Genomic DNA, 16,956 nt, shown 5'->3' on the forward strand with positions numbered 1-16,956 from the left:
CATGAAAGGAGCAATGTGCAGGAAGCCCAGTTGCAATGGTTGGAAATGAACACTGGAGAGAGACTGCAGCTTCCTTCCAGGTAGCAGCACTGGCAGGGAGAGTTGCTCTCACCCACGACTAGGTACTACTTAATGCAGCTTTTTTCCTGCCCCAGGCCTGTCCGTTCCTCCACTCATCTCTCCTCAGGGCCATCCCCTTCCTGCCCCAGGCCTGTCCGTTCCTCCACTCATCTCTCCTCAGGGCCATCCCCGTCCACTTTTCTGCACCATGGTTTGTGGCTGAGAAGTGCTGCGGCGGGACCCGGTCAGGCCCTGCAGTGCTAGAGTGGCCCGCAGCCTCTCACAGTTGCTGCTGGTCCTGTGCTAAGTGTGTTCCCCAGGAGCAGCCAGGTTTCCAGCAGTGGGTTCTGGTGGCAGAGATTTGGGAAGGGGAATGAATTGCTGCCCCTTTCACACACAGCTTCTGAAGGGGGGGCGGGGGCTGCTCCACTTCTAGCTCCCTGCAGCCTTGGCGAAGAGCTGCTCAGACTAGCCGCCTCCCCCTCCCTGTTCATTGGACGACGAGATCTCCGCCATAAGTCTCTTCACTGTCACAACCTCTGCACGCACAGGAGACTCAAGCGTGCAGGCGCGTGCTCCTTCCTGTGTGGGATGGGTGCACTCCCATGTCGGGAGGTTTACCCAAGAATCGGCTTGCGTGAAGAATGCACTGCTTGTGGCTTGGGCACCCGGCCCAGACTAATGGTGCATGAGAAGACATTCTTGGAGGGTTCCAGAGAGCTGCCTTGGGCCACGCAGCGTCTCGGCCAGGCGAGCTGCAGGCTGTGTGTAAAGTGGGGTGCCTATGCAAGCTTTCGGCTGTGGGTGCTACCGCAATGGCACCATCTTAATTCCTGGCAGGAGGCAGGGGCCTGTGTGTGGAGCACCTGGGCTGGGAACCCTGGTGTGAAATGAATTAGTAATGACTTGGGGCAGGCAGGTTTTCATATCTTCTCATTTTAAAAGCCAGTCTGCAAGGGATATTGGTGAGGGACTCCAGCTGGGATTCAGCAAACCACCCTGATTTCACAGCCCCATCAACAGACCATCCCAGAGAGCTCCTTTCCACATAGCTTTCTCACCCATCTCTTCCCATGGTGCCAGTACATCACAATCCAGTACTGCCTGGCCTGTACCTTCCCCACACACGTTCTTCATGTGCATCCATGTAGCCACCCTGCTGCTCTTGCCCACTGTACACAGGCCCCTGGGCGTGTGCAGGGGGTGGCATTTACACACTGGCTGCTTCTGCAGCAGACTGCCCAAGCCATGGGCAGGGGCTTACATCTCTGGTGCAACTCAGGCTGCCCTGGCAAGCTGCTGAAGCAGCATAACCTAGTTCTCACCGAGTTCCTACCACTGCCCTGCTAGGAGTGGCAAAGCCTGGGAGGAGTTTGCAGCCAAAGGTTCTCTTCCCCGCCCCCTGCAGTAAAACCTAGGCCCTTGTTTGTTTTCTATGATGTGCTCGTAGGTTGCATGACGGAGGCTGGCACTGGCCTTCCCCACTGCCTTAGTCTGTGCCTGGACTGTGGAGCTCAAATTCCCCTTTCAATGCCCAGCTTGTGTCCTGTTGTTTTCTCTGTCATGTGCTAATGCAAACCACATGCTAGTGTCTGGCTGAGCATAGAGCAGGGCCAGCTGGGTGGGCCGGGCCCCTCTACTTTAGGCAGCAGGGAAGAGAGAGAAAAGAATGAGAAGTCCTTGTGGCACTTTAGAGACTAACAAATTTATTTGGGCACAAGCGTTCGTGGGCTAGAAATTGTCAGTGCTGACTCCAGCCCTGGGGGCAGCTGCCAAGTGCTCATGGGTTCCCCCTGCACCGCCCCATCAAGCCCAAGTGATAGCCTCAGTCTCAAGGCTTTTCCGGTCCTAGCCCTGCCATCGGCCCCTGCTCCTGCCCCTTCTGTGTGCGGGAGCTCCCCATCAAACCCGGTGTCATCCTAAGGCTGCCTTAGCACCCCATGAGGCTGGGACACGTGAGGCTCGCCCGGGGTCAGGCAGCCGGCATGCTGGAGCTGCTGCCTATCCTGCTGTCCGGGGATCCTGGGGTGTTGTGCCCACCCGCTGTCTCCTGTCTCCTGTGCCCTGGTGTAGGCTGTGCATGTACTAGACTGGATTTACTGGCTGTTTTTCTACCCTTCCTTGCCCCTCCCTCTCTGGATTGCAAGCCCCCCATGCCACCCTGATGAACATGGGAAGGGTCCCTTACTGCAGCAAATCCAAAAGTGGAAGCTAGACTGGAGCTGGGGGGTGTTCCTACCATTGCACCCAGCGCGGGGAGCTGCTGTGCTGGGGCCAGTGCAGGCAAGCTCGGGGGCTGGCAGCAGGACAGGTCTGCAGCTCATTGCATGGCGTGAGTGGGGCACCCTCAGCGCCCACAGCTTGTTCCCATGCTCATCACGCCCAGCCCCGCCTGGCAGTTGGTGGGTTACAACAGTTCCTAGGCCCCCCTGGTGCCCCAGACCTCGCCCTTGGGATGGAGGGGGGCAGCGACTTGCCAAGTCACCCAGCCGGGAGCAGAGCCCAGGTCTCCTGAGCCCCAGCTCCATCCTGGGCTGCCCTGAGCACTGGGGCTAGACTGGTCCTAATCGCTGTCCATTTCGGGTCCGAGTGCTCGCTGCCAGCAGGGCCCTGCATTCGGCTGGGCCCGAGGAAGGAGTGCTGCAGCGGGCCACCAGTTAGAGCCGGTGCCTAGCAATCAGCACTCCTGGAGTCTGGTCCTGGCTCTGCCATGGGCCTGCTGCATGATCTAGGGCAAGTCATGGCCCTGCTCTATGCCTCAGTTTCCCTCAGGCGCAAGCACCAGATTACTGCACTAGTGCCAAGTAGGAGAGGTCCCCAGTGTGATGAGGGCCACACTGCATTGGGTCTGCCCCCCTCTTCCCCCAAGCTCAAAATCTCTATAGATAAGACAGAAGGTGAGAGGGGAAAGAGGGGCTCAGAGAGGTGAAGGGATGTGGCCCAGGTCAGTGGCAGAGCTGGGAATAGAGCCCAGGGCTCCTGCCTCCAGGCCTGGTGTCCTGCCCACAGGGCCGGGCTGCTCGATGCACTGGGGAGGGGGGAGAGACCTTTAAAAATAGGAGCAGTTCCTGCAGCCTCTGCCTGGCCAGCCCGGGAGCTCCCTTGGTCCTGCTGCGCTGAGGTTTCCTCTTTGCCTGAGTAGAAGCCGGCTGGAGTGGCACGATAGGCAACCTGTGCTGCTCTATCTCTCACAGCCATGCGGGGGCAGGAAGCCAGGCCAGGATTATATTTAACCCAGTCTGGTTTAGGAGACCGGGTGCTGGGTCTTACAGATCTGAGAGCAACTGCCTCCCCCTGCCTTGGATGGAGGATTCTCCATGCAGCTTCTGTGGCAGGGGGAGCCTGCTCCAAGGCTAACCTTCCCCGTAATCTCCACTCTGGGCTCACCCTGGGCAGCCTGAAATCCCCAAATCAGCCAGTAGCCCAGTACCTCCATCCATAGGCTGGGCATGTCAGCCCCGGCTATGGAGAGTCTCAGCCACACCCTGAAATGCAGCCAGCTCTGGGGTGCAGCGTGAGAGCACCTCCCCCCAGACCCATAGCCCCACACCACAACCACACACACCCTGGGGCCAGAGCACAGGAGCACCCCCTGAGCTGAGACAGCCCTAGCCCCAAACAACCACCCCTGTGTGAGAGCATCCCCCCCCGACACAGCCCCACTCCACAGACCCTCACCCCAGACAGCCCCACCCCACGCACCAGGCACAACCCCCTCCAGGCTCAGCTACCCCTGGGGGCAGCGTTTGGGCTAGGAGGGGAAGGAGAACCTGGCACCTCAGCTCAGCACAGCCCCAGCTGCACCATTCACCCCACACGAGGTGCTGCAGGATCTTCCATGTGAGCTGCTGCTGTCAGCAAAGCAGCTTCCTGGGGGTGCGGTGAGGGGACAGGGAGAGCCCCCAACTCCAGCAGCTGCTGGATGACGTGGCTCTGGGGCCCACTGGAACTCTAGCAGCAGGCACAAGGGCTCCCTTCACTGCAGGGCCTCGTGTGATGTCTGCCATGCGAGCACCCGCTCTGAGCAGGAATCCCCTGACCCTCCCCGGTGGCCCTGCCTGGTCCTGGAGCCGGACCGCTGCTGCTCTGAGGAAGGGTCCCCAGGCCACGCCTTGCTGGTCTCCTGGTGCCACTTCCTGTGCCTGGCTGTGTTCTGGGGGCATGGCCAGGGCTAGGGCAGCTGGCCCAGCTTGGGCAAAGGGGGGCGATTCCCAGCTCAGCTAGATGTGACCTGGAGCAAGTCACACCCTCTGTCTCAGCTCCCCTTCTGCCCACTGGGGACACCCCTTAGGAAGGGGAGAAGGGGCAAGGAGACAGGCCCCTGGGGGTGCCTCAAGCTGGAACCCCAAATCACTCCTGACCTTTGGCCACTTTGGCCCTTTTCTCCACCTGCCCTGTGCAGTGGCGACCCCGTGGTGAGTGTGAGACTGCGCCTGGGGCTGAGGAAGGGCAGCAGGCAGCCCAGTGGGACAGGTCCAGCCAGGAAGTGGTGAGAAAGCCCCGGGGACACCAGCGCTGCCGTTTCCCACCTCCATGTTGTGGGTCCATCTGGCCTAGTGCCCTGTCTCTGACACAGGCAGTACCAGCTGCTGCAGAGGAAGATGCAGGAACACTGCAGTGTCAGCTGTGTGATAATCACCCCCCAGCCTCAGCCTGGGCTCTGACGGGCAGGGATTGGCTTAAACCCTGCAGCAGGTTTCATCCCCACTGTCCAGTGATTGTTCACATTAATGAGGCCAGCTCTGAATCTGCCTGTTTCCTATAGAAATGTCCAGTCCCTTTCTGAACCGTGCTAGGTTCTTATCCACAACCACATCCTGTGGTGGGGAGTTCCACAGGCTAATATCATGTTGTGTATTTTCCCCCTTGTAATTTCACGTGAATCATAGAATCAGAAAATATCAGGGTTGGAAGGGACCTCAGGAGGTATCTAGTCCCACCCCCCGCTCAAAGCACGACCAATCCCCAACTAAATCATCCCAGCCAGGGCTTTGTCAAGCCTGACCTTAAAAACCTCTAAGGAAGGAGATTCCACTACCTCCCTGGGTAAACCATTCCAGCGCTTCACCACCCTCCTAGGGAAAAAGTTTTTTCTAATATCCAACCTAGACCTCCCACACTGCAACTTGAGACTATTACTCCTTGATCTGTCATCTGGTACCACTGAGAACAGTCTAGATCCATCCTTTTTGGAACCCCCTTTCAGGTAGTTGAAAGCAGCTATCAAATCCCCCCTCAGTCTTCTCTTCTGTAGACTAAACAATCCCAGTTCCCTCAGCCTCTCCTCATAAGTTATGTGTTCCAGGCCTCTAATCATTTTTGTTGCCCTCCGTTGGACTCTCCAATTTTTCTACATCCTTCTTGTAGTGTGGGGCCCAAAACTGGACATAGTACTCCAGATGAGACCTCACCAAGGTCAAATAGAGGGGAATGATCACGTCCCTTGATCTGCTAGCAATGCTCCTACTTATACAGCCCAAAATGTCATTAGCCTTCTTGGCAACAAGGGCACACTGTCGACTCATATCCAGCTTCTCGTCCACTGTAACCCCTAGGTCCTTTTCTGCAGAACTGCTGCCTAGCCAGCCTGCAGTGGTGCATGGGATTCTTCTGTCCTAAGTGCAGGACTGTGCTCTTGTCCTTGTTGAACCTCATCTGATTTCTTTTGGCCCAATCCTCTAATTTGTCTAGGTCTCTCAGTATAATATCCCTACCCTCCAGCGTATCTATTACTCCTCCCAGTTTAGTGTCATCTTCAAACTTGTTGAGGGTACAGTCCACGCCATCCTCCAGATCATTAATGAAGATATTGAACAAAACTGGCTGACCCTTGGGGCTCTCCGCTTGATACCGTCTGCCAACTAGACATGGAGCCATTGATCTCTACCCACTGAGCCCGACAATCTAGCCAGCTTTCTATCCACCTTATAATCCATTCATCCAGGCCATACTTCTTTAACTTGCTGGCAAGAATACTGTGGGAGACTGTATCAAAAGCTTTGCTAAAGTCAAGGAATAACACATCCACTGCTTTCCCCTCATCCACAGACCCAGTTATCTCGTCATAGAAGGCAATTAGGTTAGTCAGGCATGACTTGCCCTTGGTGAATCCGTGCTGACTGTTCCTGATCACTTTTCTCTCCTCTAAGTGCTTCAGAATTGATTGCTTGAGGACCTGCTCCATGATTTTTCCAGGGACTGAGGTGAGGCTGACTGGCTTGTAGTTCCCCGGATCCTCCTCCTTCCCTTTTTTAAAAGATGGGCACCACATTAGCCTTTTTCCAGTCATCCGGGACCTCCCCCGATCGCCATGAGTTTTCAAAGATAATGGCCAATGGCTCTGCAATCACATCCACCATCTCCTTTAGCATCCTTTGATGCAGCACATCCAGCTCCATGGACTTGTGCTCATCCAGCTTTTCTAAATAGTCCTGAATAGGGTGACCAGATGTCCCAATTTTATAGGGACAGTCCCGATTTTTGTGTCTTTTTTTATATAGGCTCCTAGTACCCCCCACCCCCTGTCCTGATTTTTCACACTTGTTGTCTGGTCATCCTAGTCCCTGAACCACTTCTTTCTCCACAGAGGCCTGGTCACCTTCTCCCCATACTGTGCTGCCCAGTGCAGCAGTCTGGGAGCTGACCTTGTTCGTGAAGACAGAGGCAAAAAAAGCATTGAGTACATCTTCTGTCACTAGGTTGCCTCCCTCATTCAGTAAGGGGCCCACACTTTCCTTAGCTTTCTTCTTGTTGCTAACGTACCTGAAGAAACCCTTCTTGTTACTCTTAACATCCCTTGCTAGCTGGAACTCCAAGTGTGATTTGGCCTTCCTGGTTTCACTCCCGCATGCCTGAGCAATATTTTAATACTCCTCCCTGGTCATTTGTCCAATCTTCCACTTCTTGGAAGCTTCTTTTTTGCATTTAAGATCAGCAAGGATTTCACTGTTAAGCCAAGCTGGTCGCCTGCCATATTTACTATTCTTCCTACACATCAGGATGGTTTGTTCCTCCCACCTCAGTAAGGATTCTTTAAAATACAGCCAGCTCTCCTGGACTCCTTTCCCCCTCAAGTTATTCTCTCAGGGGATCCTGCCCATCAGTTCCCTGAGGATGTCAGTCCGCTTTTCTGAAGTCCAGGGTCCGTATTCTGCTGCTCTCCTTTCTTCCTTGTGTCAGGATCCTGAACTCGACCATCTCCTGGTCACTGCCTCCCAGGTTCCCATCCACTTTTGCTTCCCCTTCGAATTCTTCCCTGTTTGTGAGCAGCAGGTCAAGAAGAGCTCTGCCCCTAGTTGGTTCCTCCAGCACTTGCACCAGGAAATTGCTCGCTGTCCCCTGGACTCATATCATGTCCCCTCATTGGTCTCCTCTCTAAGCCATTGGGCCTTTCCAGCCAATTCCACCCCCCTGGGCCTTGGCAGGGCCGGAGCTGTGCAGTTCCCCTCTGTCACGGAGTCCCTCTCCCCCCTTCGAGACCGAACTGAGCGAGGTCACTCCAGCCAGTGACCTGGGGAAGTTCGAACCCACCAACGTTCCCATGGATGCCCCAGCATCTCTCCCATTCCTTGGTGTGAGTTACACCAGGACAGTCCTGTCTCACGCCCTCCCTTAGGTCGGGTGTGCTTGATGACACTCGCAGGCCGCGTGTGGGAAGGTTTATGCGGCTTGAACCCTTTTGCCACCCCAGTACCCCTGGGATTCAAACTGGGACGGGGTCTTCTCCCCGCTCTCTGGGCTGCGATTCAGGCTGTCTTGCTTAAGAGCCCCCATCTTGGCCTTGGCCAGCTCTGGGCTTGGGCAGCTGCTTCCCACTTTGTGGCCCAGATACAACACCTCTGCCGTCCCCACCTTACACTTTCCAGCTTTTAATGTCAGTCCCACCTCCTTGAGGCAGCCCATCCCCCTTTTCACCTGGGACACCTGTTCCTCCCAGGTCTGGCTAAAGATGCACGTTATCAGTGTCTGCCAGGGCCAAGTTCTCCATCCCTCTCAGCTTGTCTAGAATCTCCCCAGGCCTAGGCATGGGGTCGGCATCGGACACTGTGATGGCTTTAAGCTTCTGATAGCCCCCATAAAACCAGATCATCCTGTCTCCCTTGGGGATCAGCCCCACGGGTGAGGCCCATGGGCTGTAAAACGGCTGGATCCCATCTAAAGCCTTGACCTCTCTCTCCAGGTTCTGGGCTGCTTTCCCAGTGACTCTGAATGGGGAACACTTGATGGGGAGATTGACTCCCACCTCAGGGAAGAGATCCCCCAGGGGGTCTTCCCCCTTCTCCTCCCAATCCTTCCTTTCCGGGTCCAGGGGTCCCCTCACTCTCCTCCCATCCAGCAGCTCGAACGGGAAGAACCCTGTGGATTCCTGGGGCACCACCAGCTGCCTCCTGGTTCCCCCCAGTTCTACTTCCCCTTGGGGAGCCCATTCCCAGTACAGGAATCCCTTCTCCTGCAGGATTCTGTCCCTGCAGCCTTCCCCAAGGGGTTTTGCAGCGCTGTGGCCAGCAAGTTCTGTCAGCTTCTCCAAGGAGGGATCCCTCTGCAGCTCGGTCTGGGATTCAGCAGCTGGGACAGGGAGTGGGACCTACTCTCTCTCGCTGGCTGGGCCTGGGGTCACAGCCCCCCTGAGCCCTGTCCCTGGTAGCTCCCTCCCTGCCATGTAATCACTTCCCAGCAGCATGTCTGGACCAGGCAAAGCTGTTTGGCAGCTGACCTGCCTTGCCTGGATGTCCCCCCACTCAGCTGGGGTCTCAGCTCCCCTCGTGCTCAGCGCTGCCCTTGCTGTCCCAGTGGGGGCAGGCAGCGAGCTCCTTGCTTTGGTCACAGCATCAGAGACAGCGTGAGCCCCCTCTCCGGTGTGCAGGGGAGCGGGGAGCATCTCTCCCTCCCACTCAGCCCCAGGGGGCTGGTTACAGGTAGGCAGGTATCCTGAGCCCAGCAGCCCCTCCCCCCTGCCAGTCAGGTCATTTGCATTGTCACTGACCATTTCCATCCTAGCCAATTGGTTCCCTGGATTTGAATTCAAACCCTCGGCCGTATACAGGAGCAGGGCCTGAATCCTGTCCCAAAGAGACACAGTCACCCCCCAACAGGGCCTCCCAGCCGATATCCTAGAGAACCCCAACGACCAGTCAGCCCGACCCCTCCTGGGTCTGCACAGGGATCCAGGCCATAGGCAGGGCGAGGGGCTTCACCCTGGGGACCTTCACCCAGGTCCCACAGCCCCTCACCATCTGCAGCTGCACCACCACAGTTCTCTCTGTCCCAGGGTCTCGCCCCCGCAGGCGTGTCTCCCCACTGACCCCTGGGCAGCCCCCTATGTCTCTCTGCTCCACTATTGCCAGTCCAAGCTGCTGCTACTTCTCCTGCAGCTTTTCCTCAGGCTCTTCCTTTCTCTCATGGTCCTCTCGCTCTCTCGGGCTCTGCTCCCATCCCATCCGTCTCCAATCTCCTGATGGGGAACCCAATCGTGAAGACCCTCATCTGATTGGGGACCAGACTCCTGGGGATGCCTGGCTGATGCTCCAGCTGCTCTCAGATCCTCTTGTAGCCCCATCTGGGCCAGGAATCTGCTCCTCAGAGCGGTGCTTCTCCTCCAACTGCACGATTAACTGTGCCTTGGTGAATTTCCCCATGCGTAACCCTCTCTTTGTGCACAGGATCACAATGTCCTTCTTAAGGAGATGGTGATAGGCCATCACGTCACCGTTCCCAAGTGGCTCTGGACTCACAGGCCTGTGTGCTCTTGGCTCCCCCATGGTTTCCAGGAAGAACCCCTGGTGTGCCAGCCCTTCTCGTGGTCACCACCTCTTTGCCAGGGTCGAGCTGCAGACTCCTCCACCCCTGGGACTGCTCCTGCAATCCCCCGGGGAACCCTGCTACTGCAAAATCCTTCTCTCTCCCAAGGTCGAGCGGCAAGCTCCTCCGCCCCTCAGACCGCTCGCTGCAGTCCTCAGGGGGACCCCGTTACTCCAACAGTCCTTCTTGCTGGTCACACACTCCCAGAGGTTAACTGCCCCCTGAAACCGTCCCTCTCTGAGCCTTCAGCACACCTGGTCCTCATTATCCCTCCTTTGTTTTACTGCTCCCCAGTCACTTACTGCAAGCAGTGCCATTCACGGGGTGCAGTACATCCCGCCGCTGCCACCAGTTGTCACGGAGTCCCCGGGCGATGCTCTGGAACTGCTCCCCACCAAGCCAGGCAGGACTCTGGGGAGCCTCCTCTCCCTTGGAGCAGACTTGATCAGGGCAAGAAGCTCACACGTCTTCACCTCCTGGGTCTCTCCTTGGAGCATTCAGCATCCTCTGCCCCTCCGTGCGCTTCCCACAGCGAGTCCACCCCAGCGGGCTCCTGGGGAAGCCACCGGGTCCTGCACCCCCACTTTGCAGTCAGACGTGACTCTTAGCCAGCCAGTAAAACAGGTTTATTCGATGACAGGAACAGGGTCTAAAACAGAGCTTGTAGGTACAGAGAACCGGACCCCTCGGCCGGGTCCATTCTGGGGGTCAGTGAGCCAGACCCCCACGTCTGCCCTCAGCCAGCTCCAGACTAACCACCCCTCCCAGCCCCTCCTCTCTCCTCAGCCCCTTTCCCGGGCCAGGAGGTCACCTGATCCCTTTGTCTCCAACACCTTCAGCTGGCACCTTTGCAGAGGAGGGGCCCAGGCCATCAGTTGCTAGGAGACAGAGTGTCAGGCATTTAGGTGCACTGGCCCTTGCTCTGCCAGATACTTAAGAACTGTCATGGGGACACTGAGGCACCAACACAGTATTCAGAGAAAACATTAAGAACTTTCCCAGTTCGTCACACCCTCTCAGCAGGAGCTCTCCGCAGCCCCTCTGGGCAGCGCCAGCTGAGCCCAGGCCCCACTAGAAGCGGCTGCATCCCCTCTGATAAGGACTTGCTGGTGGCCGGGTCTGACGGGACGGAACCGCGTCAGCCAGGCTGGGCTGTTCGCAGTGGCCTGCCTGGAGCGTTCGATCCCCGTGAGGCAGAGGAGGAGGGACGCCAGGACGATGGCTGGAGCCCAGAGACCGTGGCTGCCGCTGTCTCCCCTCTGGCTCTGGTGCTGGGTCCAGGTGCTGCTGGCTCCCCCAGGGCCGTGGCCGGCGCAGGCTTTCAACTTGCACTCGGACCGTCCCACCATCTACACTGGGCCCAGCCACAGCTACTTCGGCTTCGCCATGGACTTCTTCCAGGGCAGTAAGGGCGGGTAGGTGATGGGGGGTTGAGTGGGGAGTGAACATGGGGGTGGAGGTGGGGTGGATTGGATTGGAGACAAGTTTTTAGTTCAAAACAGGGAGAAGTGACCGGGGCAGAGGCTGTCCTGGGTTCGAGTGTGACGTGGGTGAGTCTGAAGGTGGAAGGCAGGTGAGGTGCCGATGTGCCTAGTTCCCGTCAGAGTCTGGTGGGAGGGCAAACAGCACAATACAGACAATGGATTTCAAGAGGGCACTTTAGCAAACTCAGGGAGCTGGCCAGTAAGATCCCCGGGAAGCAGGTCTAAGGGGAAAACTAGTTCAATCTATCTCTCCCCTCCCCTCCCTCCTGCTCCCTGGCCCCAGTGCTCTGACCCCAGGATCATGGCCACACTCCCCCTCCGCCTCCCCCATGCTCCAGCCTTCCCCAGCAAGCTGGCAAACTGCAAGTGCACAGACCAGCCCCCACAGGCTGCCTCCCTTTCCCCCAGAGGTTTCTCCTGCCTTTCAGGGCTATGAAATTCTCCTACAGTGTGGCCCAGCAGCGCTGCTGCCTCTGTGTGTGTTTGCGTGCACATGTGCATATGTGTGCATGTGATGTGTGCACACACATGGGGTGTGATGCACATGTGTGCACACATGTGTTGTCAGGGCCAGCTCTAGGTTTTTTGCAGCCCCAAGCAAAAAATTTTTGGCTGCCCCCGGCTCCTCACACACTCGGGGAGCCCCTCTCGCTGCCGCAGCCTGGGCCCTGGAGCCAAGCGCGGGCTGTGGCGGCTGCGAAAGGGGCTCCCAGAGCATGTGAGGAGCCGGGTAGGGAGGGAAGCGGGGCCTGGAATGCAGGGAGAGAGGAAGGGTCCTGCTGCCGATGCTGCTCTGAGTCTCCCCAGGGCGGCGCGGCATTTCCCCACCCGAGTGGGCTGTGCAGGGCGCTGCCGGGCTGGGCAGGGGGCACAGATCTTGGCTTGTGCTGACAGGGCGAGAGGATTTTTGCCACTCCAAGCAAAAAAAAAAAAAAGGAGGGGTTGCCACCCCTTAGAAAGTGTCGCCCCAAGCACACGCTTGGAGGGCTGGTGCCTACAGCCGGCCCTATGTGTTGTGTGTGTGCGTACGTGTGTCTAACCCTAAGCCCCCTGCCATGCACACTGCTGACAAGGGCTCGCTGGGCTCAGAGCAGTGGCCCGGCCTGAGCAGAGCAGGGACCCCGGGGCAGTTTGCTCAGTGGCCCAGCACCCTGGGAGGTGTCAGGTGTCCCTGGGGCTGTTCCCAGCCATGGGCCGATGGGGAGATCGGGGGAAGCAGCTCGGAGGGTCACGTCCTACAAGGGGCCAAGGAGACTCCTGGGCGGTGACAGAAGCCGGCCTGGCTCTGGGGCTCCGCCCACGCCATGAGGGGGTGACGGGGCAGAAGGGACAATCCAAGGGGTGACACTACAAATGGCTTGGCCCCACCAGCCCTCTGGGGCCCTCAGCCGGCACCACGAGGCCGGGCTCCAGGCAAAGCCAGGGCTCCTGGCTCCATCCACCATGGGGCTGCTAAGGGGATGGCCCAGCCCCCTTTCTTGGAGGTGCTGTGGGGGAGGGCAGGCGAGGACGGCACTGGGGCTGCAGTGGGGTGAAGCAGTGGGCTGACCCTGTGCCCGGGGGAGGGGGGGTCCATAGGAACGGCTGTCCCTGGGGGGCACCAGGCTCAGAGTGGGCAGGCAGCTGTGCTCTCCCTCCTACCCCAATGTCACACTCCTGGGCAGGGGGCAGACAGGTGGGGCCCCTGCAGCATCTGTGCCAGGCACCCATGGGCATTGCCCAGATGCTGCTGCAGACACAGACCCAGTGGATCAGGCCCCTGACTCCTGGCTGGCTCAGCCCCTCTGAGGAGCTGGGCCTGGGCCCCATTGCCAATGCCTCTTCCTGTCCCAACCACCGGGTGGCGCTGCATTGCTCTGTCAAACAGCAGCCAAGTCCCATCCCAGAGGGGGCTGCATTGCATTGGGGGGGGGGCAACAGGGCTCCATGGGGCTCAGACCGAAGGTGCTGGGATCTAGGTGGGGGGAGAGCTGCAGGATGAGGAGCTGTGCCAGCTGGCACCCCAAAGCCACCCTCCATCCAGGCCCCCGGAGCCCAGTGTGCTCCCACCCGCACCAGGGGCCCTGCCCTGACAGCCTCCCCCTGTGCCCATAGCATGAGTGTGGTGGTGGGTGCACCCCAGGCCAACACCTCGCAGCCTGGCGTGGTGGAGGCCGGAGCCGTGTACTTGTGCCCCTGGGCACCCGGCGGGACCCGCTGCAGCATCATAGAGTTTGATCCCAAAGGTGAGTGAGCCAGAGCCAGCTGAGGGGGCAGCTTGGGGTTAGCTACTGTGGAGCAGAGGGAGGCTGGGGGCAGGTGGGGCTGGCAGGGGTGAGTAGGGACCCCGGGATGATGTGGGTGCGGGCTGGGTGGGGTGGGTTTTGGATCGGGGGGGTAGGGACTCTGGGGTGAGGTGGGAGTGGGTGGGGTGGGTTGTGGACAGGGGGGTAGGTTGTAGATCAGAAGGGTAGGGAACTCCAGGGTGACGTGGGGGGTGGGAGGGGCAGGTTCTGGGTCCCAGGGGAGTAGGGATCCCAGAGTGAGGTGAGGGCAGGGTGGGTGAGGTGGGTTTTGGATCGGGGGGTAGGGACCTCGGGGTGAGGTGGGGATGGGTGGGGTGGGTTGTGGATAGGGGGTAGGTTATGGATCAGAAGGGTAGGGAACTCCAGGGTGACGTGGGGGGTGGGAGGGGCAGGTTCTGGGTCCCAGGGGAGTAGGGATCCCAGAGTGAGGTGAGGGCAGGGTGGGTGAGGTGGGTTTTGGATCGGGGGGTAGGGACCTCGGGGTGAGGTGGGAGTGGGTGGAGTGGGTTGTGGATAGGGGGTAGGTTGTGGATCAGAAGGGTAGGGAACTCCAGGGTGACGTGGGGGGTGGGAGGGGCAGGTTCTGGGTCCCAGGGGAGTAGGGATCCCAGAGTGAGGTGAGGGCAGGGTGGGTGAGGTGGGTTTTGGATCGGGGGGTAGGGACCTCGGGGTGAGGTGGGGATGGGTGGGGTGGGTTGTGGATAGGGGGTAGGTTATGGATCAGAAGGGTAGGGAACTCCAGGGTGACGTGGGGGGTGGGAGGGGCAGGTTCTGGGTCCCAGGGGAGTAGGGATCCCAGAGTGAGGTGAGGGCAGGGTGGGTGAGGTGGGTTTTGGATCGGGGGGTAGGGACCTCGGGGTGAGGTGGGAGTGGGTGGAGTGGGTTGTGGACAGGGGGTAGGTTGTAGATCAGAAGGGTAGGGAACTCCAGGGTGATGTGGGGGGTGGGAGGGGCAGGTTCTGGGTCCCAGGGGAGTAGGGATCCCAGAGTGAGGTGGGGGCAGGGTGGGTGAGGTGGGTTTTGGATCAGGGGGTAGGGAACTTGGGGTGAGGTGGGAGTGGGTGGGGTGGGTTGTGGACAGGGGGGTAGGTTGTGGATCAGAAGGGTAGGGAACTCCAGGGTGATGTGGGGGGTGGGAGGGGCAGGTTCTGGGTCCCAGGGGAGTAGGGATCCCAGAGTGAGGTGAGGGCAGGGTGGGTGAGGTGGGTTTTGGATCGGGGGGTAGGGACCTCGGGGTGAGGTGGGGATGGGTGGGGTGGGTTGTGGACAGGGGGTAGGTTGTGGATCAGAAGGGTAGGGAACTCCAGGGTGACGTGGGGGGTGGGAGGGGCAGGTTCTGGGTCCCAGGGGAGTAGGGATCCCAGAGTGAGGTGGGGGCAGGGTGGGTGAGGTGGGTTTTGGATCAGGGGGTAGGGAACTTGGGGTGAGGTGGGGGTGGGTGGAGCGGATTGTGGATCAGGGAGGGACCTTGGGGTGATGTGGGGATGGGGGGGTGAGGTGGGTTTTGGATTAGGAGGGTAGTGACTCTGGGGTGTGGTGGAAGTTAGAGGGCATTTGATGCGTTGTGGATTAGGGGTGTAGGGACCCCGGGATGAGGTGGGGGCAGGGTGGGTGAGGTGGGTTTTGGATTGGGGGGTAGGGACCCCGGGGTGAAGTAGGGGTGGGTGGGGCAGATGGTGGATCAGGGAGGGGAAAGGGGAGGGACCCTGGGGTGAGGTGGGGACTGGCTGGGTGCAGGTAGGTTGAGGTGGGTTTTGGATCGGGGGGTAGGGACTCTGGGGTGAGGTGGGGGTTGGGGGGTCAGCGGATTGTGGATCAAGGAGGGGGAGGGACCCCGGGGTGAGGTGGGGGTGGGTGGGGCGCATTGCGGATCGGGGAGGTGGAGGGACCCCGGGGTGAGGTGGAGGTGGGTGGGGTGGATTGTGGATCAGGGAGGTACCCCGGGGTGAGGTGGGGGTTTGGTCGGTTGTGGATCGGGGGGTAGGGACCCCGGGGTGAGGTGGGGGTTGAGGGGGCTCAGTGGATTGTGGATTGGGGAGGCGTAGGGACCCTGGGGTGAGGTGGGGGTTGGGGAGTTCTGGATTGGGGGGTAGGGACCCCGGGGTGAGGTGGGGGTTGGGGGGGTTCAGCGGATTGTGGATCGGGGGGTAGGGACCCCGGGGTGAGGTGCGGGTTGGGGGGGGTTGGCAGATTGTGGATCGGGGGGTAGGGACCCCGGGGTGAGGTTGGGGTTAGGGGGGGTTGGTGGGTGGTGGATCGGGGGGCTAGGGGCCCCAGGGTGAGGTGGGGGTGGGTGGGGCGGATTGTGGATCAGGGAGGCGGAGGGACCCCTGGGTGAGGTGAGGGTTGGAGGGGTTTGGCAGATTGCAGATCAGGGAGGAGGAAGGACCCCGGGGTAAAGTGAGGGTTGGGGGGGTTCGGTGGATTGTGGATTGGAGAGGGAGAGGGGGAGGGACCCTGGGGTGAGGTGGGGGTTCAGGGGATTGCAGATCAGGGAGGTTGAGGGACCCCGGGGTGAGGTGGGGGTGCAGGGGATTGCGGATCAGGGAGGTGGAGGGACCCTGGGGTGAGGTGGGGGTTGGGGGTTTGGCGGGTTGTGAATCGGGGAGGGGGAGGGACCCCGGGGTGAGGTGGGAGTTCAGGAGATTGCAGATCAGGGAGGCGGAGGGACCCTGGGGTGAGGTGGGGGTTGGGGGTTCGGCGGGTTGTGGATCGGGGAGGGGGAGGGACCCTGAGGTGAGGTAGGGGTTGGGGGGGTTCGGCGGATTGTGGATCGGGGAGCAGGCGGGACCCCGGGGTGAGGTGGGGGTTCAGGGGATTGCGGATCAGGGAGGCGGAGGGACCCTGGGGTGAGGTGGGGGTTGGGGGTTTGGTGTGTTCTGGATTGTGAATCGGGGGGATAGGGACCCTGGGGTGAAGTGGGGGTGGGTGGGGCAGATTGCGGATCGGGGAGGGGGAGGGACCCCAGGGGAAGGTGGGGTTGGGGGTTTGGTGGGTTGTGGATCAGGGAAGGGGAGGGACCCCGGAGTGAGGTGGGGCTTGGGGGGGGTTGGCGGATTGCGGATCTGGGAGGTACCCTGGGGTGAAGTCGGGGTTGTGGGGGTTCGGTGGGTTGTGGATTGGGGGGGGTAGAGACCCTGAGGTGAGGTGGGGGTGGGTGGGGCGGATTGTGGATCAGGGAGAGGGAGGGACCCCAGGGTGAGGTGGGGGTTGGGGGGGTTCGGCGGATTGTGGATCGGGGGGTAGGGACCCCGGAGTGAGGTGGGGGTTGGGGGTTTGGCGGATTGCGGATGGCGGGGTGAGGTGGGGGCAGATGGGCAGGTTGGGGA

General features: G+C 59.9%; 1 protein-coding gene across 3 annotated transcripts in view; it reads left to right on the top strand.

Annotated features, from left to right (window-relative positions):
• Positions 1 to 10,972: 10,972 nt before the first annotated feature.
• The window catches only part of ITGA2B (integrin subunit alpha 2b), a 51,307-nt gene continuing 45,323 nt past the window's right edge, over positions 10,973 to 16,956 (top strand). For 2 of the 3 annotated variants that reach the window (XM_030541013.1, XM_030541014.1), the window contains exons 1-2: positions 10,973 to 11,273; positions 13,437 to 13,567. In XM_030541013.1, coding sequence (XP_030396873.1) covers positions 11,077 to 11,273; positions 13,437 to 13,567 — 328 coding nt within the window. In that variant the 5' untranslated portion in view covers positions 10,973 to 11,076. The remainder of the gene's footprint in view (positions 11,274 to 13,436; positions 13,568 to 16,956) is intronic. The other variant, XM_030541015.1, reaches the window with a different exon arrangement.

Source organism: Gopherus evgoodei, chromosome 23 (genome assembly GCF_007399415.2).
Source record: "Gopherus evgoodei ecotype Sinaloan lineage chromosome 23, rGopEvg1_v1.p, whole genome shotgun sequence".
NCBI classification, from domain to species: Eukaryota; Metazoa; Chordata; order Testudines; family Testudinidae; genus Gopherus; species Gopherus evgoodei.